Source organism: Miscanthus floridulus, chromosome 10 (assembly GCF_019320115.1).
Source record: "Miscanthus floridulus cultivar M001 chromosome 10, ASM1932011v1, whole genome shotgun sequence".
Lineage (NCBI taxonomy): Eukaryota > Viridiplantae > Streptophyta > Magnoliopsida > Poales > Poaceae > Miscanthus > Miscanthus floridulus.
Genome location: NC_089589.1, coordinates 128085407 through 128109174, shown reverse-complemented (window position 1 = coordinate 128109174; position 23768 = coordinate 128085407). Strand labels below are relative to the sequence as shown.

Here is a 23768-nt window from a genome sequence, read left to right as displayed (position 1 = left end):
TAAACATGAACATCATAGCTTGATTAGTACCTCAACTAAATGCAAGTACTTCCTTCTTCACCCTAGCTAGGTTCTTCGGCAGCCAAGCCGTCGCTTGCCCTTCAACCTTGCTTAGTACCTCGAAGCCTTTCCTTGCTATCTTCACCATCTCAAGCCATCAAGTCACATCTTGTGTTGAATCATCCATTCATGTATTGTTATTATTTTCATTTCAATTTAGCAAGCTTCAAATATGAGACCAATCCATATGCAATCCCTTATGTCTCATTAATTAATTCTTACAAGCTTGCTTTCACATAGAACATGGAAATCCCACAATAATTAAGCATTTGCATGAATTCCATTTGCATTGTTGTCGTGTGCTTGAACTAGATTATTTCCACAACAACACATCATTTTGGCTTTCATTAAGTACCTGTGAGATAACCTATTACCTGTCCACACTTAGCAAACGGGTTATCCTTTAATCACGTTGTCATTCAATCATCCAAAACCCACTAAAGGGCTAGATGCACTTTCAATCTCCCCCTTTTTGGTGATTGATGACAACTTGATTAAGGCTTACATAAGGATATAAACATTTAAACTTTTGGGTTCAATGATTTATGAGAGGCTCCCCCTTAATATGTGCTTATGATTAGAATTCACAAAATGACCTCAAATGTCAATTGCACATACTAAAACATATAGGAGACTCCCCCTAAATCATTGCATCCGTGGGGTGCATGTGTGTGTGACAAAGTGAAACAGTGATGCATATGACAAGATATATCACACAAGAATAAATAGAAAGGCATCATATCAAATATTTTCATTCTAGCATGCATAGTCCTTATGAAAATAAATATAACACATGTAATTCACACATAGCACTCATTACACATTTTCTCAAGTCCAGAAACCACTGATATATAAATAAAGATCATGTCTCAAGAGATACATAGATAAAGCATAAGTGAGTCTCAAATCTCACATGATACAATCTATCTCAAATCCAAGATACATCAATGAAGCTCAAAAACAAGAAACTACAGCCTCTCAAATCCAAGATACATCAATGAAGCTCAAAAACAAGAAACTACAGCCTGCAGTACATATCTTCAGGTACAAAGATAAGTAAATGAGACTATCCTGAAGCTTTAATCAGTCTCTCTCCCCCTTTGTCATCTATCACCACAAAGGTCCAACAATGACATACTAAGGACAAAGGGGCTACAAGTTGTCACGGAAAGCTGAGATCACTCATCATCATCATCATCATCTCGACCAGTATCCTCATCATCTGAGCGTGAAACACTAGCTAGACAAGAACCACCCGCACCAGATGGGTCATAGCCACCAGAGCCATAGTAGCCACCACCACCAGTGGGGTCACTCCACTAGTCTGAAGCATAGTCGTCTGCAGTGCTGGGATGTGGCTGAGAGTGAGTAGACACATGAGCCTGAAGTGGTAGAGTGTCAGGGTGCTCAGGTGCCTACTGCTGCTATCTCTGAAGGAACTCAGCATACTCTCTGTCGTATCTGGCCTGCTGCTGCTCCTCAGTCTCAGGCTCACTAGCTGCCTCATCTGATACTGGAGACCTAGGAGGCTCAAGCTCAAGCCTAGAAGCAATTTGCTTCAAAGTACGAGTATCCTTCCTCCTAGCCTCCCTCTCCTTCTGCTGCCGGATCTGGATGTCCCGGCACGTCCCAAATATGGAGCTGAAAAGCCTACGGATAGGCGAGGGAGGACTGCCACGGCGTGAAGTAGAACGTGAAGGAGCACGTGGTGGAGGTGAAGCTTCTGCTGGTGCACCACTCTCAGGTGCATCTGCCTTTGGTGCTGTTGCTGCTCCTCCTGGTCCTGTTGGAGGTAACCCTATCTCAGGCAGATCTACAATAATCTTTAGGGCCTTGTGAATCTTGTCATACTCGAATATGTGCCCTGTCACCTGCTCAATCATATACATGATATAGGGAGCAAATCCACATCCCTTAAGTGGCCTCTCTCCCACACTCCTGGTCTCTGACCAAATGAAGTCAAATACGCTGAAAGGCCGAGCATCAGGTGCCATCCTGTGGAGTAGGTTCCTAGAGTAATCTGCAATGTTGCCCTTATCTCCACCCTTGTAGTCAATAGTCTTCCTGAACATCCTGTCCAGGTATCTGTAGGTAGGGTGAAGACCTAGAATCTTCCCCACTGCTCCTCTCTCACCTCCTGGTGGATACATATAGGCGAGCTGCTCAGGAGGTAACACCTGCTCGGTGTGGATCCTGTCCCTCTAGAGGTCATCCTCTGAAAAACCAAGGTGAGTGGCGAAAACATCATAGTCAACACTATACCACTGGCCCTCAAGCATCCAGTGCATCCGCCTCTCATCCTCCTCAACGAACAAAGTAGCATAAAACTGAGCTACTACCTCTGTGTTCCAATCATGATGGAACTCCGTGATCTCATAAACCCCAGTGCGCTGGCAAATAGCAATGGCATGATCAACTAAGGCCTTCTGCAACTCTCTAATGTACTGCCAGTCAATCCACTGAGACCTGGCAATCACTGGGTTCCTGGTGAGAATCACACTGGAGTAGTAGTCTAGGTGAAAGGCTGTTTGGAAGCGGTGATCGTACTGAACCTTAGGTAAGCCCCTTGGATCAACCCTTCGCTCATCTCTAGCTCTCCTGGTTATACCCTTTCCCCTATAGTCAACTCTGGGAACATAAGAGGGCACATTGGGCAAATGTGTCTCAAGGAGACTATAATGCATACCCTGACCAGGCTGGTGCTGAACTAGAGGAACTGGCTCCTCCTCCTCAATCTCCTGCTCCTCATCTGAGCTATCACCATCTGATCCTCTGTCAGTGCTCTTCCTCTTTCTTTCTTCTCTAGACTCCACTCTGAACTCATCAGTGTCAGTGTCAGAAGAAGAGCTCCCTGACCCCTCTGCATACTGAGCTGCTGCACTAGAGGCAACCCTGGTAGACCTCCTGCTGGTTGGCTTGAAACCAGGATGCATTTTCTGTCTCGCCTTCTTGTACTTTTCAAGTGCGGGATCATGCCTGTGCTTGGACCTCGGTTCCTATCATCCACTCATGGCTGCTGTCCTGTATCCAAAGATTTCCATAGAATTTTAGATACATACCCATAGCTTATTCTCGAATTGTAATTAGACATAGATTCTTTTATCCAAGGTTTTACAATCACCTCGACACACCACTGTCACAAGGTTTGCAAAACATAGATACAGAAGAAACTATGCCTAATATACAATTCTAAGATTGGATTGAATCAAAGGAAAGCAAAGGGTCTGCTCTGCTGGGCCATACCGGACACGTCCGGTAGCATACCGGACACGTCCGATATGGGCGTCCAGCAGCCCTAACCAGGGTTCCTGGATCAATTCTAAACTTTGGGCATTGCTTCTATATCACTAATGCAGCATATTGACCGAAGGAATTTCAAAATCATGCATTGACCATGTAGATCGGACGAGGTCCGTGATTAGGGTACCTTGAGAGAAGAGATGAGAAGGCGATGAGAAATCCAAATCCCTGGGCCTTCAATCTTGATGCAAGCCTTCTCCAATGCGATCTCCTTCTCTCCTTTTTCTTGGTGAAGTCCTCGGTCGCCCTAGGTGAGGAAGAAATCGGCGGCTGGGTTGGTTGGAAGGAGACAAGCCTGTCTGGGCCGAAGGGGTACGCTCGGTTTTATAGTCCCGCTCATACCGGACACGTCCGGTATACGTGGGCTGGCCCAAGTTATTCCAAAATGTGTTTTCTCTCTTCCAATCCCCTTTTCTGTTATTTCTCAGTCCAAAAAGGTATATAATCTTGATCCAAACTGAGTATCATCACTTTTCTTATCCAATGCCATAAAATGATTTTCTCTTATCCAAATATTTGGCATAAACAAGATTTCACTTACTTGAGAGAGATAGAGTGAGACATAGTAGATTGTGGACTTAAGAAAGCCATGTCATGTGTGATTAGCCAATCAAACAATCAAGGAGTGCTATAATCAACACATGACAAGGCTAGGTCACAAAGACCAAGATTCAAATAGTTTTTCAAATTCACACTTCCTACTCATGCTAGTTAGGGGTTTTGAAAAACATCTCTCCTATGTCACACAAATGCATATTCTAACATACAAAGGGCCTTAGATGCACTTACAATGCATGTATGTAAACACATACCTTTGCCTTGAGCCCACAAGAATTCCACTAAGAAGATATATAGCATGATAGTCTTTATGTTGACCTTAATTGTCAAATAATCATGCTAGATACATTTTCATCCAAAGAACTACAAAGAATGCTAGATAAATTTGTTAGTCCATAATGGTGAAAAATAGAAATTTAGCTCTCCCAAAATAAGTGCTTCAAGTAATTTAAATGACTTTCTACAAGCACTTTTATTCTATTTAGAATTTGGGAGACAATTTTCTATTTTGAACTGCAACCAAATAATTTGCCATAAGTAAATTTGAGTATAAGAGATGCTCACAATCCACTTAGATTTGGTAAACCACAAGCTTCTGAGTAAATTGAGGATATATGAAAATATATGGATCAGAAACTCAGTTGCTTATCCAATTAGTGTTCTGGTTCCTACAATACCGGACACGTCCAGTAGGTATACTGGACACGTCCGGAATGCACAGAACAGAAACACTCAATTTCTGTCCCTGGCCATACCGGACACGTCCGATAGTAATACCGGACACGTCCGGTAGGTGCAGGATAGAACCAATTAATTCGCTGCTTGTGATTCTTCGTTTAGCTCTAGTATTTATTGTAAACTTGCATCTCAAGAAATGAATTGGTTTACTAGAGAGCCGTTAAAAGCATCATATGGCAAAGTAAAATTCTTTTTAATTGAATCTAATTAGCCACTTTCATTATTTCACAAATGTACCTATTTGTGAACTATAGAACACGAAACGAACAAAGTGACTGTCCTAAAAGGTTTAGGTACTTGTTACCAATGGCGAGGATGAAATATATGATATGTTCATTGAATTATCTTTGGGTCAACCATATAAGGGATTATGATAAGAATTGGTTGATAGATTGAGTGAATATTGTCAAATTGATTGCTCAACCATCCCGAAGCCTTCATATCATCACCAAGTACCTACATCATTAACCTAAGCACACTTTGGTACCCAACTCTTGTTGGGTCCTTTTGAGTTAGTCAACAAGTGCTTAGGCACCCAAATGGCTTTAGCACTAGTTTGTGGTGAACACATCACCTTGCTAATGCTAACTCCATTTGTGGTCTTCCTAAGCATATCATTATAAACAAACGTGTTCGGCTTAGGTGAGTTACCATTTGGGCATTCATAGCTTAGATGCCCCTTTCTTCTACAAGCATAGCATATGCGGCCTTTGTTTGCTCTATGCTTGCTTTGCTTGTATGGACATCTATCAACCTTATGGCCCATCTCATTGCACCCATAGCATCTTCTTATTGCAACTTGGGCTTCCTTTCTTGCCTCTTTGTACATTGGGCATTTCTTGGTAGGATGCCCCAATTTCTTGCTCATGAGACAAGCACTTTGTCCATCACTTTCATTTGCTTGGCCTCCTTGGTAGAAGCCTTTTGATTGGCGGCTTCAACCTTGTCGGCCCAACTCTTGTGTGGACACATAGCCCACTCATGTCCATACAATCCACAACCATAGCACATCCTTTTTCCATGTTTCTTGCTCTTGGTTGGGTTGGCCTTGCTTGAGATGTGATTTCTTTGTTGGGTTTTGGAGGAAGCAAAGTTTGAACCCTTCTCAAGCTTCTTCACCATGTTATCACGGTTATCTTGAGAAGATTGTGCTTTCTCCTTACCCTTCAATCGAATCACATCTTTCTTTAATCTTTTCACCTCTTCTTTGAGCTCTATGTTTTCTATGAGATTTAGCTCAATCGAAGATTGGCTTGCTTGAGGAGCACACTCATTAGTACAAGAAACATTTAATTGAGATGGTGTACTAGTGAGTGAATGTGTGAGAGGTTGAGAAAATTTTACCGATGTAATCACAACCTCATGAGCCACCTCAAACATGATGCTTGATTCTACTACTTCCTCATGAGAGCACTTTAGATGAACATAATTTGCTTGTAGCACATTATACTTGCTTGATAGTTCATCTATCCTTGCCTTGAGCTCCAAGTTTTCCTTCTCTAGTTGTGAAACACTAGAAGAGGATTTAGTAACTAAAGCATGCTCAATTGACAATTTTTCATACCTTTCACTTAGAGCCATTAGTTCTTCCATCTTGGAGATGAGAAACAATTTTTGCTTTTGAAGTGATTGCTCTTGCTTCTCAATCTCTTCTTCAAGCTCATCATTCTTTTCAACTATCTTCATGATGATGAACTTGTCTTTGCGGTTGAGATGATCAAGGTTGTAGTTGTCTTCAACTTCAACATCACTCTCATCTTGATCATCTCCTTATGCTTTCTTCTTTTCTTGATCTTTCTTGTTACTCTTTTTCTTGCTTTTCTTGGCCATGAGACACAAGTGATGAGTATCATGAGATACTGAGGTTGACTCATCACTTGGTCGCCACTGGGCTTGAGCATTGTTGCAAATAGCTGCTTGCTGGTCTGCTGCCTCGGCCATACCGGACACGTTCGGTAGGCATACCGGACACGTCCGGTATGTGCAGGCAGACAACAGGTCATGCGTTGCTTGCACTTCTTGCTCCGGCTCGGCGCTCTTGAGGTCTTGTGAGGCTTCTTCGCTGTATGATGACACAATGGACATACTTTCCATTGACTCGATCTCAAGTGCATCATCACATTTGGATTTTCCATATAAATCAAAAAGTCTAGTCCAAATGAGATGAGCACTCTCCGGAGGTGGTTGTCCATTGAAGATTGCCTCATCTTGAACCTCTACACTCAATGTACTCAAAATAATATTAATAGCTTGAGCATTGAGTTGCACGCATATCTCTTCTTCTTTTGACAAATTTTTGTAGTTGCTCCAATCAACTATAGGAAGAGGTATGCTTGCATCCACAATATGCTCAACAAGAGGACTAATATCTCTAAAAGCATTGAGTACATGTATTGACCAAGTTAGAAAGTTTGAACCATCATTTTGGAGAAGCACCGGCTCCAACTCGATAGACGTCGACATCATTTTCTCACGGCGGTAAAGCTTTAGGTGAGAACCTTGCTCTGATATCAATTGAAAGGACCTAGGATGCCGCCTAGAGGGGGGTGAATAGGCGTTTCTGAAAATTAACACCTTTAAAATGCGGAAACAATTAGTAAAGGGAGTTTCCAAATTGGAAACTCCAAATAAGAGTAATACCACCCCTCACAAGTTAGCCACATAGTGTACAAGGTATAAAGAATATATCTAGAAGCTACAACCCTGCAACACAAAGTTAGAACTGCGAATAAATATTTTTAGCACAGATCTCTAATACCGGACGTGTCCAGTATGAATACCGGACGTGTCCGGTATGCACGGTTTCTGCAGAACAGCCCCGAACTTGCTCCTTTTGATTTCTATCTTCAAACCAAACTGCAGGTACCTACTAGAGATATCAATATACATAGAGAACCTGCATAAGAGCTAGAGCAACATAAATATCAAATGAAATGCGAATTGAGACATGATATTTGTTTTACCGAAGTTCGGACTCGTTCGAGTCCTACTCTCCATTGAGGGGGCTGCGGGCAACCCAGCGAAGGTCAGCCCTAGAGGGTACCACGAAGGTCACTCTAGCCGGAGTCTTTTCCAACTCCTTTTCCTCCTTCCACTAAATGATTTCGAGGCGGCGGAATCGACCGTTACAAACTTTCCATGGCACACCACAATCTCTCGGGTGCTCTCCGACGACGCCTAACCATCTAGGACCGAAGAGTCCAAGAGTAACAAATGCAAATCACGAGATTTGACAATATGCACAAGTGCTCAAGTGGTTGCTTGCTCTCTTTTTCAAATTCTCTCTTAACCCACAAATGGATTTTGCAATTTGTATCACACACTCACTAAGAGAGGGTTTAGGAGAGTTGGCAAGGCTAAAAAATGTGTGTGTATGTCAGCAGAATCAGCAGCCTCTAAAGGTGGAGGCTTGGGGGTATTTATAGCCCCCTTGAAAAACTAGCCGTTTTATAGCCGTTGCCATACCGAACACGTCTGATATGCATACCGGACACGTCCGGTATGACTTACACTGCGCCAGCGGTAACTAAGTTACAGTGAAGTTGTGAGGCGTCGGAACTTCCGATGAATGCCGAGACTCCCGACTGTTGGAACTCTCGACTCACGTCGGAACTCCCGACCCTCAGCAAATATGAAAAACATGTAACTGAGTTAAAGTTAGTGAGGTGTCGGAACTCCCAACGCATGTCGGAACTCCCGACCGTCGAAACTCCCGACCCTCAGGGCTTTTGAAAACTAGCCGTTGGCTTCTGGTCATGCATACCGGACACGTCCGGTATGACCAGGACAGTGAACCCTCCAAGTCAGTTAAAGTGCGAGACGTCGGAACTCCCGACCCATGCCGGGACTCACGACCGTCGGAACTCCCGACTTACGTCGGAACTCCCGACGAACCAACCCGAGAACAACAGTTTTACCATTGCTGGGTAAATACCGGACATGTCCGGTATTGCCAGACCAGCAAAAATAAAGTTAGCTCTTTTGTCGCTCAAATACTAAAAAACTCACATGGGTTGGCTTGAGCACTTATGAAACATTATCTATCAACATGATGCATCTCTCTTAATAGTACGACATACCTATTAAACTCAAGATCAAAGGAAAAATAAATTTATACCACTTGAGTTGATCTCTTTTGAATTGATGCCGTCCCTTCCAATCTTCATCAAGTAAGGGTGCTAACATGTTGATGTTGATCTTTTCACTTGAGCATAGCCATCTTGAGCATGTGACTTGATTCCATTCATCAAATTTGAATAATCCCAAATGTATCAAGTCACTTCCATCAAACACTCCAATAGTGATTTGATTCTCCACATAAACATGAACATCATAGCTTGATTAGTACCTCAACTAAATGCAAGTACTTCCTTCTTCACCCTAGCTAGGTTCTTCGGCCGCCAAGTCGTCGCTTGCCCTTCACCCTTGCTTAGTACATCGAAGCCTTTTCTTGCTATCTTCACCATCTCAAGCCATCAAGTCACATCTTGTGTTGAATCATCCATTCATGTATTGTTATCATTTTCATTTCAATTTAGCAAGCTTCAAATATGAGACCAATCCATATGCAATCCCTTATGTCTCATTAATTAATTCTTACAAGCTTGCTTTCACATAGAACATGGAAGTCCCACAATAATTAAGCCTTTGCATGAATTCCATTTGCATTGTTGTCTTGTACTTGAACTAGATTGTTTACACAACACCACATCATTTTGGCTTTCATTAAGAACCTGTGAGATAACCTATTACCTGTCCACACTTAGCAAACGGGTTAGTCCTTTAATCACGTTGTTATTCAATGATCCAAAACCCACTAAAAGGCTAGATGCACTTTCAATCTATCATACAAATATCCCTGTAATGAGAACAAACTAACAATATGAGGGTTTGTGCAACTATTCTCAAATACCACAATTGGTCCGAAAAATTCCTCCTTTCCTCAAGAAAAAAAATCAGCCACTTCCTTGATGAAAGGGAGAACCCCTTGTCCCCAAGGGGCGAGGTCAGCCAAACTTGTGTTGTTTCACGGGTGATGCAACAGCTGATCATCCATGACCGCTCGGATGGTCATCGGCATCATTCGAGCTTGCTGTGGCGAGGCTCCACATTGACCACACCATTTTGGCCCATGGTGCTTGAAAGTTATCCTTCTAATGACACGTGAAAAGCGATTCTTGAATTATTCTCCGAATGACATACCAATGATTCATACATAGCGGAAAAAATGTTTCCTTATATTTTGAAACTCAAACAGAAAGCAAGACCGACAATTTGGTTTTATTGTGGTTTCTCATCATAATGACACCCCCACACATACATACTCCCTCCGTCCCGCTTTAAAGGTCATTGTGGCAATTCATTCAATCGTCTACATTCACAGCATAGTAGAGTGCATTTGGACACACAACATAGTAGAGTGCATTCAATCGTCGCTGCACCTGGTAATAACCCAAAGCGACTATTAAAGCGGGACAGATGGAGTATGTTTCTTCCACGTATGGGTAGCCAAACAATCTCACGAAAGTGAAATTCTACAAAGTAAAGAACCTGGAGAAAACAAAAGTGGAAATAGAAAAAACAGAGAGAATCCCAAGCACCGACAAACGGCGCCTAATCATTGTTCCGCCCCTTCGATGATTTTGCTACTAACATTTCGTTTTCCCGCCACACTCTCCCGCGCAATACGCAGCCCTTCTTCTTTCCCTCCACTTGCCGCTCCAGTTGGTCAATCAAAAAAGGGAAAGGGGGGAAAATATCCTAGGGTTCAGCCTCCATGGAGTTCGACACCCCCGCCGCCGCCCTGGCCGGCGACGAGCTGCGGCGGCTCCTCGCGGCCACCCTCAGCCCCGACAAGGCGTCGGTGGACGCCGCCGCCGCGGGGCTCGACGCGCTCGCTGCGGACCCACGCTTCCCCCTCGCCATCCTCGCCGTCGCCGCAGGTACCCCCTTCCTTCCTTCCTTCCTTCCTCCAGCCGCTGCTTGAAATTGAAGCTGTGCTCGCGCCCCAGCTCTAGTCTCGTCCAGTCTTGCGAAATCTTGCGCCTTTAATTGCTCTACTTGGAGCTCAATTTTGGGGATCCCGGTGTGTGGATTGTGTTCCCAGCGTCTAGCTGCTTCCGGCTGGCATGGGATGTTCGCTTGTTTCACTGTGATTCCGTGAAAAATAGTGCCTTTTTCCCATCGAGAATTAATACCTTGCGTGGCTCTACTGATGCGATTGCTAGTTCCGAGTGTCCGATGCGTATGAGCTACAGTAAGCTGGCACGCACAGCACCAAAAATCCTCCTGAATTTTACTGAAAGATGGCACTTACCATGTCTGGATTCTGTTTATGCACATGGGAAGACCAAATTTAGGAAAATCTTAGATTGTGGGACATGAATGAATCCACCAACTATGGCTATGGGTATAATTCAATTGATTGCAAGTCATATGCTTTTTACTTGGGAAAGAGAAATTCCTTTTAAACATAAGCAGAAGTTAGTTATTAACATGTGAAAGTTTGGTGATTATGTTCTTAGTTCTTACTATTTGTGATGTGGTTATAGGGGACGGTGATCAGGGGATGAGAGTCGCTGCAGCGACATACTTGAAAAATTTTACCCGCCGCAATTTGGCAAGCCGTCTGTGTTCGTCTGAGGTTTACAAGGAGTTCCGTGACCAACTTGCCCAGGCTTTGCTTCGAGCAGAACCTGCAATTCTTCGAGTGCTGATTGAAGTTGTAAGTCTTATACTCTTATATATCCCTCAAGATCCCTGTGCTTAGAACCCTGTTTTGTATGTTTTAAAGTTGTTTTACTAACGGCTTGCAATATCTTCTGAACAGTTCCGCCAAGTTGTTGAAAAAGATTTTGTCAAGGATAACTTGTGGCCTGAGCTTATCCCTCAGTTGAAATTAGTGATCCAGAGCAGCAATCTAGTTAGTCCAGGCCAGCATCCTGAGTGGAATACCATTAATGCTCTCAAAGTACTTCAATCGGTTGTGAGGCCCTTCCAGGTACATCTCTTGCTTTCTATGCTTCTGGCAGTTTTTGAAGACCACCTGTTTCTCCCTCGGGTTTATCTATAGAAGCATGAACATATGATTGTGACTTTGACGGCTATACAGTGTAGCCCTTGTATTATACACAGTTACCAATTTCTTGTTCAGAGTGAAGTTACTAGCTTTCCTATGAATGAAACTGAAAGCTGATTCATTTATTTCTGGAGTTCACTATTTTATCCTTATTCCCTGGTATACTCTGTTCTTGATGCTATACTCATAACTTAGCATTTCAATACACTAGTAAGTCTAGTATGCTGCTATCAGACTTGTACTGTCCACACTAATTTATTTAGTTCTATCCACTAATGTTCCAGAATTCACCCATAGTATTTTAATATGTTCCATATTTAATTTTTGTAATTTATGTGTCATCTTACAGTATTTCTTGAATCCAAAAGTTGCAAAAGAGCCTGTTCCACAACAGTTGGAGCAAATTGCAGCAGAGATTCTTGTACCATTGCAAGTGACATTCCATCACTTCTCTGACAAGGTATTATGTTTGTGCACTCTGTTTTTAGTTAAATGTTACAGCCAGTTTGATCTTTTCTGTTGACCATTTATGGTGTGTGCAATAGGTTCTGTTGTCACCTGATGGGACTAACTTGGAATATGAGCAGCTCCTACTCATCACATGCAAATGCATGTATTTCACTGTAAGCCCTGTTTTTATTTCTTATTCCTTTTGTATTAACAATATCATCACGACATTTTCTTGAATCATGAACGTAATTAAGGCGAAGAAGAAAGCCACAAATTTGCTATCAGAAAACTAAGTATCATTTGCAGGAATATATTTAATATTGCCAATTATTAAACTCTGGGAAGGTAAATCAATGAAATGGTGGGTTGAGTTGTTTGGCTTCATGTCTGTTTATGGTGGTATTATAGGATTGCTATATTGGGCTTGGCTTTGCCATTTTGGTCTCTAAATCCATTAGTTGCTTCTCTGTGCATTGATACTTGTGGTGCAGCACTGCAGCTTATCAATTTTGTGGCATGCATGCTGTTAAGTGCTAACTTTTTCTCATGGGTATCTAATTGTTATAATCTTGCAGGTGAGGTCATACATGCCATCTAGGGTGAAACAAATTTTACCTTCCTTTTGCAAAGACATGTTCTGTATACTAGATTCTTTGAACTTTAATAGTCCTATTGAAGATGGACCTACCATAAGGCTCAAGATTGCAAAGAGGTGTCTCATTATATTGTGCGCACTTGTTACACGTCACCGGAAACATGCAGATAAGTATGTACTTTGGCCTTTACTGTTCTTCTTTTCTAGCATATTTTCCATTTTACCTATGCAGCTATGCTCCAATATTTTCTTCAAAACTTATGCTCCAATGTTCTCAGCCAGATGCCACATATTGTCAACTGTGCAATCAAAATATCGAAACAAAGCATTCACTTAAGTGTAAGTTCTATATCTCAAAGAATTTAATTATTTGTGCAAAAAGATGGAGACTAGCATCCTGAGTCAATGCTGACATTCTAGATTAATGATTGTTCCAATAATTGTTTATAATTCTTATTGGATTAGATCCTAAGATGGCCAAATGATTGCAGAAACTTGACTCTCTCCCCAATCGGATTTTTTCATTAGCATTTGATGTAATTTCTCGAGTTTTGGAAACAGGACCGGTAAGTATCTGCACCAAATAGTTGAGATGATGATTCTCTCATATGTTCAAAAATTGATGTCCATCTGCTCCCTTGTTTGAAGGGATGGCGACTAGTTTCACCACATTTTTCTTCACTTCTTGATTCAGCAATTTTTCCAGCATTAGCGTTGAATGAGAAGGTTAGCTCCCTATCTTTTGGTCATAAATAACACCATACCCAATATGCACTTCTTTTGTCCTAAGTCCTAACTTTTGTCTATAATAGGATATAGCAGAATGGGAGGAGGATACTGATGAGTATATGCAAAAGAATCTTCCTTCTGAACTTGTAAGGACAGGATTCAGCGTTTCTAGTTTTTTTTTCTGGTGTTCCTTCTGTTGCTGATATATTTATTGGCAGGATGACATTTCAGGATGGACTGAGGATTTGTTCACTGCCAGAAAAAGTGCAATCAATTTACTTGGTGTTATAGCGCTGTCAAAGGTTGTGATTCATTTTTTGTTCTAGTTTGTTGAACACACATAGTACTGAGTTCATTCTGAGCAAAACATTTTAAAAGATTGTTTTGCTATATTGTAATCCCGATTTCAGTGGCTACATGCACAATCTTCCAAGTTCATACACATTTGCTATTTTTCACTGAACCATGTAGTTTGTTGAATTAAAATAAAATCCGGAGCTGGTGCTATCATTTACTTACATTCTTTTTTGGTTTCAGGGTCCACCAGTTGCACCTGCAGCATCCAAGCGTAAGAAAGGTGATAAAAGTAAAGGGAAATCTGAAAGGAGCTCAATTGGGGAGTTATTGGTCATCCCATTCCTGTCAAAATTTCCTATACCTTCCCATGGTGAAGATGCATCATCAATGGCAGTGCGGAAGTAAGATCATAAGAATCAGTTGTCTTTATCATAAAAGAAAGGATTACAGACGTTTAGACATAATACTATGTTTATTTACTTTACTCTTATCCTGATGTACTAAAGGGTTTCATTTCAGTTATTTTGGAGTTTTGATGGCATATGGAGGCCTCCAAGATGTAATATTTTTAAATTATATCCTTCTAGCGTGTCTTATTTTATGAATTTTTATAAGAAATGCTAATTCATTTCAGTATCCATCTTGCAGTTTCTGACTGAAAAGAAAGATTTGACAATTACATTGATCAGGAACCGGATTCTTCCATTATATTCTTTGGATCCATGCAGCCCATATTTGATTTCAACGGCTAATTGGGTTATTGGTCAGCTTGCTATATGCCTACCAGAGGTTACATGCTTTCCCTGTTTTTTAATTCCATCATCCCATAGGACATGCTGGATCAAAGAAAAGGCTTCATGTAATATGTATATTCCTGTACATTATATATTTGGCTTTCTAATTCTTGTTTGCTTACCAGGACATGAGTACTAGTATTTATCAGTCCTTAATGAAGGCGTTGACGATGGAGGATGTGGAGGACATAACTTGTTATCCAGTTTGTGCCTCTGCTTCTGGTGCTATTACAGAACTCATCGAGGTTAAGAGTCAATGCAGTATTTTCCATTGTAGTCTACTTGCACCTGGAAGTATAAACTGATATATTTTGTCTCTGATTTTTTCAGAATAGTTATGCTCCACCTGACTGGCTCGTTCTTTTGCAAGTGGTTGTGAAAAGAATAAGTACTGGAGATGAAAATGAGTCTGCTCTTCAGTTTAAGCTTCTGGGCACAATAGTTGAGAGTGGACAAGAAAAAGTTCTATCTCATATTCCTGAAATTGTGTCTAACATTGCTAATACTGTAATGGAGCTCCTGCCCCCTATTCCAGATCCTTGGCCTCAGGTAGTAGTGCATCTTTCTTCTGTGTGGTCAATATTTTGGTACTTTGTGCAAGGAGGTTAAATCACCATGCCCACTTTTGATCTTATGATCAGTTATTACTTTCGTATTAACAATATTATTTCTGGCCTTTGGCAAATTATGGATTAGCTGATTCAGTATACATTTTGGTACTACAAATTGGACATAAGAATCTCAACCTACCTTGTAAACTTCTTTCAATAGAATAATTAATACGATAAAAATTCATTTGCAACTACTGAGCTTACTTTTTAAAAGAAATGCATGTTTCTCAGTCATGCTCGTATGATCACCTTTCATCATGTCCCAGTATTCCTGGTGTATTGGATTCCTTGAGGAAATCCCAACAACACTATTTAATATATCTGCTATGTAGGTTGTTGAACAGGGTTTTGCAGCCCTGGTAGCAATGGTTCAAGCTTGGGAGAGCTCTGCACCAGATGAAAACAAGACACATGAAAAGAGGGCCTGGCAGTCAGGCCAGTCTGCTATTGCTGAAACAATTTCATTACTGTTACAAAAACCTTGGTTGTTGCAAGTTGACAATATGGTATGTTAGGTTTGCTGTTGACCTGTTGTCTTAGTATTCATGCAGTGAAATTTGCTTGACTGTTTTCAACATTCATTTCAGGAGAACATCGGTTCTGCATTGCCACCTCCGTCATGTGTAAATGATGCTTCTGTGTTACTTGAGTTTGTCATGAGTTCTGTTACTTGCATGGAAGAAACTGCAAGTATGAAGGTCTTTGAGCTGGTAGCTATATGGGCTGACACTATTGCTAACTGGGACTCCTGGGAGGAGATGGAGGATGAGGGGGTTTTCAACGCAATTAAAGAAGCTGTCAATTTCCACCAAAGATTTGACCTTGACGGGTTTTTCCTGAAAATGCTTCCATCGCAGACTGAAAATGCTTCACAGAGTTCAGTCATTGGTCGGGTTTCTAATTTTGTGACAAGGGCAATTGCAGCTTACCCATCTGCAACATGGAGGGCATGCTCATGCATCCATACACTACTGCACGCTCCAAATTTCTCCCTTGGAACACAAGATGCTAGAAAGACTATTGCTGAATCCTTTGCACAAGCAGCATTTTCCCGCTTCAAGTCTATATCTGACAGTCCTGTTGGGCTATGGAAACCACTATTGTTGGCAATATCTTCATGCTACATTTGTTATCCAGATGCCATTGAACAAATCTTGAACAACTTTGATGGTAATGGTTTTGCAATCTGGACATCTGCATTGGCACAAGTCTCAAGCAGCTCATTCAATCCTGGCCTGTCATCTGAATCCGAGATCAAGTTAGCTGGTAAGTGCCTATGTAGTACTGATCACTGCATTGTTTAACTCTGTTGATATTTTCTCTGATATCTTATGAATGTGGGCCAGCTTTTAATTGTTTGTTTCCTTGATGCAGTGCTAACATTATCAACTGTGATTAACCATCTCATGTCACTTTCCATGGGTGGCACCAAAGTGTTACAAGACTGCTATGTATCACTGATGGAATCTTGCATTCAGCTGAAGGAAGTTCAAGACAATGGGGACAATGATGACGATGACGGTGCTGAAGATCTTGATGATGACGATGAAGATGAAGACACCGAAGACGATGATGAGGTAACAGAAATGAAGACACTGCTTTGTACTTTTTCTTGTCATGCTTAAGCACTCCGCTCAAGATAAAAAAGAATAATGCAACTAGGATTCGGACGACGATGATGTGCGGGAAGAAACAGAGGAGGAATTCCTTGAAAGATATGCACTAGCTGCTGCGGGTGAGTCAATCGAGGCTATCGAGGAAGGAGACATTGATGAAGAAACCCAAGACATTGAATTGGGTAAGTTTCTTCATCTGTTCCCCCAATCTTTTTTTTTACCTTAAACATGTGGGGATAGTTTCGTGACCACTTGCCTCTTGAGTAAACGCAGGCTCTCTGGATGATGTGGACATACAAGAGGTGGTTATTTCCCTGATGCAGAAACGTCCTGCTTTGCAGGCCCAAACGTTTCCAGACAGCCTGGTTGAAAGAATTACAGAAACATTTCCAGAATACCAACGGTTTTTCCAAGTCCATCGACAAGCTTAGAGTATAGGAAACATGTGCAGATTTTTCTATTTGATATGTTTGTATTTCTTGTCATTTTTGTTAGCTTAAGTATTTTCCCTTGAGGTCTGTTCTGAGAGGTATTTTCTTGTCAGATATGTAGTGACATTTCACATTCTTATTTTCCCTTGATGTGAGATGTGAGTGATACGATATGGCGTGATGATGTCCGAGGGTTACATATGTGCTGTGGGCATAATTGTATAACATTATATCAGTTCGTCCTTCTACCATTTTCAATTTTTTGCCATGTTTTTGCACTGTCGCCAAACATGTATGGATTGAAGGAGAAACGGGAAGGAGAGTGGAGAGGAGTGGACGGGGATTGTGGTGGGGCTGTTAGATGTTCTCGGGAAAGCACTTGGTGGTGCTCATTTGGAGCTCGAGCTCCACGGGTAATGGCGGAGGTACCTCTGGCAAGAGCAAGACGGAGGAGAGGGATGACATGTGGGTCCTTGGGCCAGTGAGACAGTGGGAGGGAGAAACGCAGGCTGGCTTGATTGGTTTCTGGTCCACCAGTGACCAATTTAGCAACGGAGAATGTAGGGCATGGGGAAGGAGTTGGGCTGGTGGATTTGGGCCCGAGAGAACTAGGTCAGGCCGAAAAGAAAATAAAAGATTAAGAGAAAAGGTTTGGGTTGGTTTTGATTTGAATTCGGCCCAAGACAGGTTTTTAAGGTTTAATAGTTTTGCAAACTAATTTAGAAACTTATTTTATACTATTTGAATCTTGCATCTTCTCAAACTTTAAAACTTGATTAAAAATAAATATATTTGGAACTTGTTTCAAACCATTATCTTTTCATACTTTTCAATCATTTTTGAATGTCTTTTTATTTTTTAACTTCCTTATCAAACCTTTTAAACTATATTTTTACAAATCATTGAAAACTATTTTGATGCTCTTTTGAGATATTTTTAACCCTGTTTTTAAATAACCATTTAAGGCATTTTGGATCCAGTTTTAAATAACAAAAATAAACTATTTCTAAACCACTTTGAAACTTAATTTCACAAGCGTTATTCTGATTTCCGAAATATACAACTATTTTGAGGAATTAAACCCCCCTTTTTAAAACAAAATTTTCAAATTAGTTAATACACATTTCCAACACTTTTGGAACCCAATTGTGAACTTGTTACCACACACCAAAAATTAATGCAAAGGAATCAAATAGAACAAACAATTAAATTAACATTGTAAAAAAATTACAAATTCGCATTTGTGCCACTTGTTACTCCACACTGACAACAAATTTTAGAAAATGATTAAAATCATTGATTTCATTTAGTGTTTTCTCGTCACATCCCAAAATAGAAATTTTAGGGTGTGACACATGTTCTGACATCTAAATCTGTTAAATGTACAACACCTCATAATCACATCTAGTGGGAGAAACACTGAAAACTTGCTTATTAGTTGAGGACTTGAGCCTTTTCTTGGATAAATCAGTGTTGTGTGCTTTAACTGTCAAAATTGGGTCACCATGTTTCAAGAAACCAGTTAATCCGATTTTACCAAAGTGCAAGCCTAAGATGTGGGGATACGCTCCAATCTTGTGTACGTTCTCAAAGTAGCCATAGCATCTTCTACTGATACTTCTTGTTTGTCCTCTCATGCTCTTGTCTTATATCTTTATTACTATGCAATCTCTTGTATGGTGCCTCAATTTCTTGCACTTGAAGAGAGTAATGGGATCCATGACCTTCTTCATGTGCTGCTTGTTTCTCTTCCCTTACTTGGACTTGTTACTTTCATGATGAGGCATGAGACAATCCTCATCCCTTCTTCAACTTCTTCACCATGTCTTCATAGTTATCTTGATAAGGTTGAGTATTGCTCTTGCCCTTATGTAACACTCCAGCCCATTAGTAGCATGTAGTAGTTGTGAAGTTAACCCTTGTGGCCCAAGTGTGGCTCATGTATGGTTGTGGTGGTTGGTGGGTTTAGTACCACCTTGGAAGTTTAGGAGGGTGAGGGCCAGTTTATAATTCTTATCATTCCAAATGTAACACCTCCAGGTTAACCCTTTTGCACGAAGCGAGGTGCTACGCGTATGCAGACCCATTCCACGTGCGGAGCTAGGCCATATCACTACTACATAAAGTCAATTCACCGCCGAGACCTTCACCAACGGTTTTGAGATAATCGGCGGTGATACATATCACCGTCGGCTTATGACCTATGGGGCCCCTCCTGGCCGAATAACTGGCGGTGATGAACGCTTTCGCCACCGGCTTGGCGTATGATCCGACGGTGAACACAATCTCAACCTTTACCGCCATGTCATTCGCTGAACCAGCAATAAAGGTGTTGTCATCGCCGGCTGCTCGTCCTATGTCCGACGTCGAAGAAACCGACAGAGGTAACAATGCTTTTACCTCCGGTGCCAAGATGGTCGTGTGTGCTACAGTTAGATTCAGCGGTGAAGTAGGTTATCACCGTCGGATTATCGTATGATCCGGCGGTGAAGCAACCATTGTTTGAATGGACGCGTTGGGTACGCTGCCAGGTGAGGCGAGAATTTGATGTCTACTGATGAACTCCTCTGGCAGGATGCCACATCTACCATACAGAATGGCAAGGGTAGGGATGAGATGAACTTTTCTGCTGTCCATGTTATATGCGATGATGGTTCTTTCCCCCCAACAAAAAAAAATCAAATTCCATTCTGGGTGAACTGCAATCGTGGAGGCAGCGGCGTCGAGCAAGACAGTCAATTTTAGGTGTAGTTTTTAGTACTAGTAGCCTAGCCTAGTAGTACAATATGACGGGTGCATTGTAGTACCAAACAAATAATTCAATTTGCAAAGAAAACAAAGAGCACACTAGTTTAGCTGAAATAATGACAACATCCATCATTAAGAAAATTAACATGTCCATAGACAAGCAAACAACATTGGTCCTTTTAAAATACATGATAGAGAGATACATCAAATGCAGCTTTACTGCTCTGCTAATAAATCCAAGAACAAGGGAACATAAGGAAGGTAGTATGGTCTGCAAATGAACCCTTTTTTAATGGTACATCTACCATACCAAAAGACACGGGCAGGGATGACACGAACTCTTATGCAGTCCATATCATATGCGATGATTGTTCCATCCTCCCCAGCAAAGAAAATCATATTCCATTCTGGGTGAACTGTAATCACTGTGTATTTGGAAGCCCAATCCACACCACCAAATCTAATATTAATCCTTCCAAACAGGATCCCCGTGCTGACCGTATGCTTCAATGTTTAATTATTAGTACCACAATCTTCAAGGATCTAGATTGAAAGCTTAGAATAATTACGACTAGCAACAGTACATACACACAAGTGACCCTGAGCTTGCTGCATGGAGTGGTGAATACCACTAGGCCTATCAATTTTGAAAGTCCACAAGAGGAAATAACCGGACAAAGATTCGTCAATGAAGTCCACAACTGATACCAAAGTACAACTTTAACAACCATTAACAATTTTCATGGTATGACCTCATCTAAATTTAGAGTAGCACCATAGAGATATATATAACTCAAACTAGAGTAGCAGTTTATGGATCTGTAACCATTACAATTCTAGCTAAATCAAGTCTAACCATCACACTTACAATCAGTACATGAGCTCAGAACTTCTTCCATAGAAGACAAACAAAGATTAAGAGAACTACAATTACAATAATTTTGAAGGAGAAAGATGGTGGAGCAGTTGTTGGGTTTTGAAGATAGAAGTCATCATCATGAGCTAAGGGTGGATTTGAGTTGGTTCTTGACTTTAAGGCAGCAATTCCTTCTTCATAGGAGTTGTACTTTTTATAACAAGCACCACAAAACCTATGAACTTGTTCCTAGTAGTCAGGCCAGTTGTAGTAAACTCTTTGCTCACAGCCATTGAACACAACATAGCATGGACGGCTCATCTCAAATCTGCACAACCCAAACAGGCTGCCTCAATTTTCACAAGTAGAATGTTAGTTAACAAGTGGTAGTGATCATCATTGGCATCAGTAGCAACATGTGTAGCTTAAACATTAGTGCCTTGGTCATGTAAATGATGTACATAAAGCATTGATTTGCTTTCGATGCCTTCCTCTTGTTTGGAACCAAATGGATAACTATAACTAGGTTGTCAACAAGGAGAAGACACAGAAAGCAAACATATGAGCTGCATCCTAATACATCCAACAACCATATAGACATCATTGGCACAAAAATATGGCCTCAGATATGTTACAAGTTCAAAATAGGTATAATCAAGCAAGCACTTGATAATTAACAGGTCTAGTTGTACACAACTATTTATAGTAAGAACACTGAACATATGCAGAAAACCAAGATAGTAGCAGAAAAACAACTAGTGCCACCTCCTAGTTCTTTTCATCATCATTGGCCTAACCAGATCTCCAACACTAGAATGTTTGTTGTACACCTCATGTTCAAGCAAGGACCAAAACAGTGAAGTGTTGACGGTAGTTAACAACCATTAAAAACCATCAATAAAACATGCATAAGGTCTCTAGGCCCACCTGTCGGTCTCCATGTTGCAATGTCAGTTCTCCACCGCCTCCTAGGTTGCATCTACGCTGTTCATTAAGTCAGTTTGATCTAAGGGCTCACGTTGGATGCTCCGGGCTATATAATTAGCCCCTGCTCCCCTGAAGGCATCAAATCATTTGAGAAGACAAAAATCCTAATTATCCTTAGAGCTCCATCATATTCTAGGGCATAGCTAGTTAGGCTAGGTCTAGAGGGAGGCAAGCAGGCTTCGCTTGGATTCTCGATCGTGTCAAGAGCGTGGTTTGGTATAATGTTTGTACCCCCTCTCTCTTTTGTATCTCCATTACTTTTATATGCTTGCTATAATTGTTATGACAATATTAGTATTCATCTTATTCATGTTCTTCGTTATAATGTTCATTGTCTACTTTGATTATATACCTAGTATAGTTGGATTATCATCATATTCATGCATATGTTCATATATCGCTCACCCTAAGGATCCATGGGTGGGTGGTCGACATTGTGTAAGCGTGGTGCTTATACGTTGTTTACCTACGGATACACCCTATATTTCGGATCATGTGGTAGATCTCGAACGTGACACTCCCGTTGAGTCCTTTGTAGTCCACTCCCCGATGTAGGTAGCACGTAGGATCTGGTTACGAAGGGGGACAAGCTCTGTTCTTAATCTCCCTTAGTAATATCCCTTATGTGTAGATATGAAGATGATCTTAGCAATGACTATTAGGTGTAATTGCACTAATCAATGTATGCTTTGACTTATAATTAAGAATGACTTAGGAATTATTTCTCTAATATTCTACCTGACCATGCTAATGCTATAAAAAGGAGTACTCTGAGTGATTTATCATTATCATTGATCAATACTTATCATATATATATATATATCTTATCCTATGACTTCCCCTGTTGTGAGTAGAATATTAGTTATGGTTTACTTCTCCATCAATAGTATAAGTTATCAATACTTGTCCATGCTAGACTTTCCCTATGGTAAAAATATAAATAACGATACCTAGAATACTCTCGGGTGAAGTGCTACAATGGTATATTATCTGTGCGCTTGTAGATCCCTTTTCATTCATATCTATATATTCTTTCTAGTCACATAAGTTAATAAAGAACTACTTAGAGTTATTCTAATAGTAATGCTAGGTAGTACCAACAAGTATCTCTGACATCATTACTAGGGATGACAACCTAGTAAAATAATGTTAGGAGATATAGGTTTATAATAGGTGGCTACTAAAATAAGTGACAAGTTAATAAATACTAATTTTGTGAATTCTCTGCTCCAACCACTGCCAACATCCGTACTGGACCTAATGTCAATGTTGGAGACAATGGATTCGAGCTCAAGCCGGCTCTCATCAACATGGTGCAAGCGGGCTAGTTTTGTGGAAAGGCACATAAAGATGCTAGTGCTCATCTCCAACACTTTCTGCTGCAACACTTTCACCATCAAGGGAGTAACCAAGGATGCCATACTACTTTGCCTCTTACCATTCTCACTTTTGGGGAAGGCGAAGCAGTGGTTCTACGCCAACAAAGATAGAAACACTACATGGGATAATTGCTTCACTGCCTTCCTAGCTAAGTTCTTTCCCACAGGTAAGACCAATGCTCTGCGTGGGAGAATCTTAAGTTTTCAGCAACAACATGATGAATCTGTCTCTGAGGCATGGGAACGCTTTCAAGACTACATATTAGAATGTCCTCATCATGGGATGGAAAATTGGCTACTCATGTAGACTTTCTTCTACGGGTTGACCAACAGTGCCCGTGAGACTATGGATGCTGCTGCTGGAGGTGCTTTCTTGTCACTTACACTTCTAGCTGCGACCACTCTTGTGGAGAAGGTGCCCTCCAACCAAGGCTGGAATGAAGAACGTGTTTAGACCCGCAAGAGAGGTGTAGATATGCATCAACTCAAGGAGGTAGACATGCTATCTGCCAAGATGGATCTACTGATGAAGAAGCTCGAA

The 23768-nt window shown here is 41.1% G+C and overlaps 1 protein-coding gene and 1 non-coding gene across 2 annotated transcripts; one reads left to right on the top strand and one right to left on the bottom strand.

The window, feature by feature from the left end:
* The first annotated feature begins 10373 nt into the window (after positions 1-10373).
* On the top strand, positions 10374-17515 carry LOC136485661 (uncharacterized). Its single transcript, XM_066482508.1, has 21 exons — positions 10374-10598; positions 11208-11380; positions 11486-11656; positions 12084-12194; positions 12280-12357; positions 12760-12950; positions 13058-13118; positions 13271-13345; positions 13428-13505; positions 13592-13654; positions 13727-13810; positions 14046-14206; positions 14325-14364; positions 14454-14594; positions 14725-14844; positions 14930-15148; positions 15543-15716; positions 15798-16476; positions 16585-16787; positions 16873-17008; positions 17100-17515. Exons 1-21 carry the CDS (start codon positions 10433-10435, stop codon positions 17255-17257), a joined length of 3282 nt encoding a protein of 1093 aa, XP_066338605.1. The 5' UTR covers positions 10374-10432; the 3' UTR covers positions 17258-17515.
* A 5888-nt stretch (positions 17516-23403) lies between these two features.
* On the bottom strand, positions 23404-23512 carry LOC136490312 (small nucleolar RNA R71). The gene has a single exon (XR_010767601.1). It is a non-coding gene; the product is annotated as a small nucleolar RNA R71 (small nucleolar RNA).
* Positions 23513-23768: the final 256 nt, after the last annotated feature.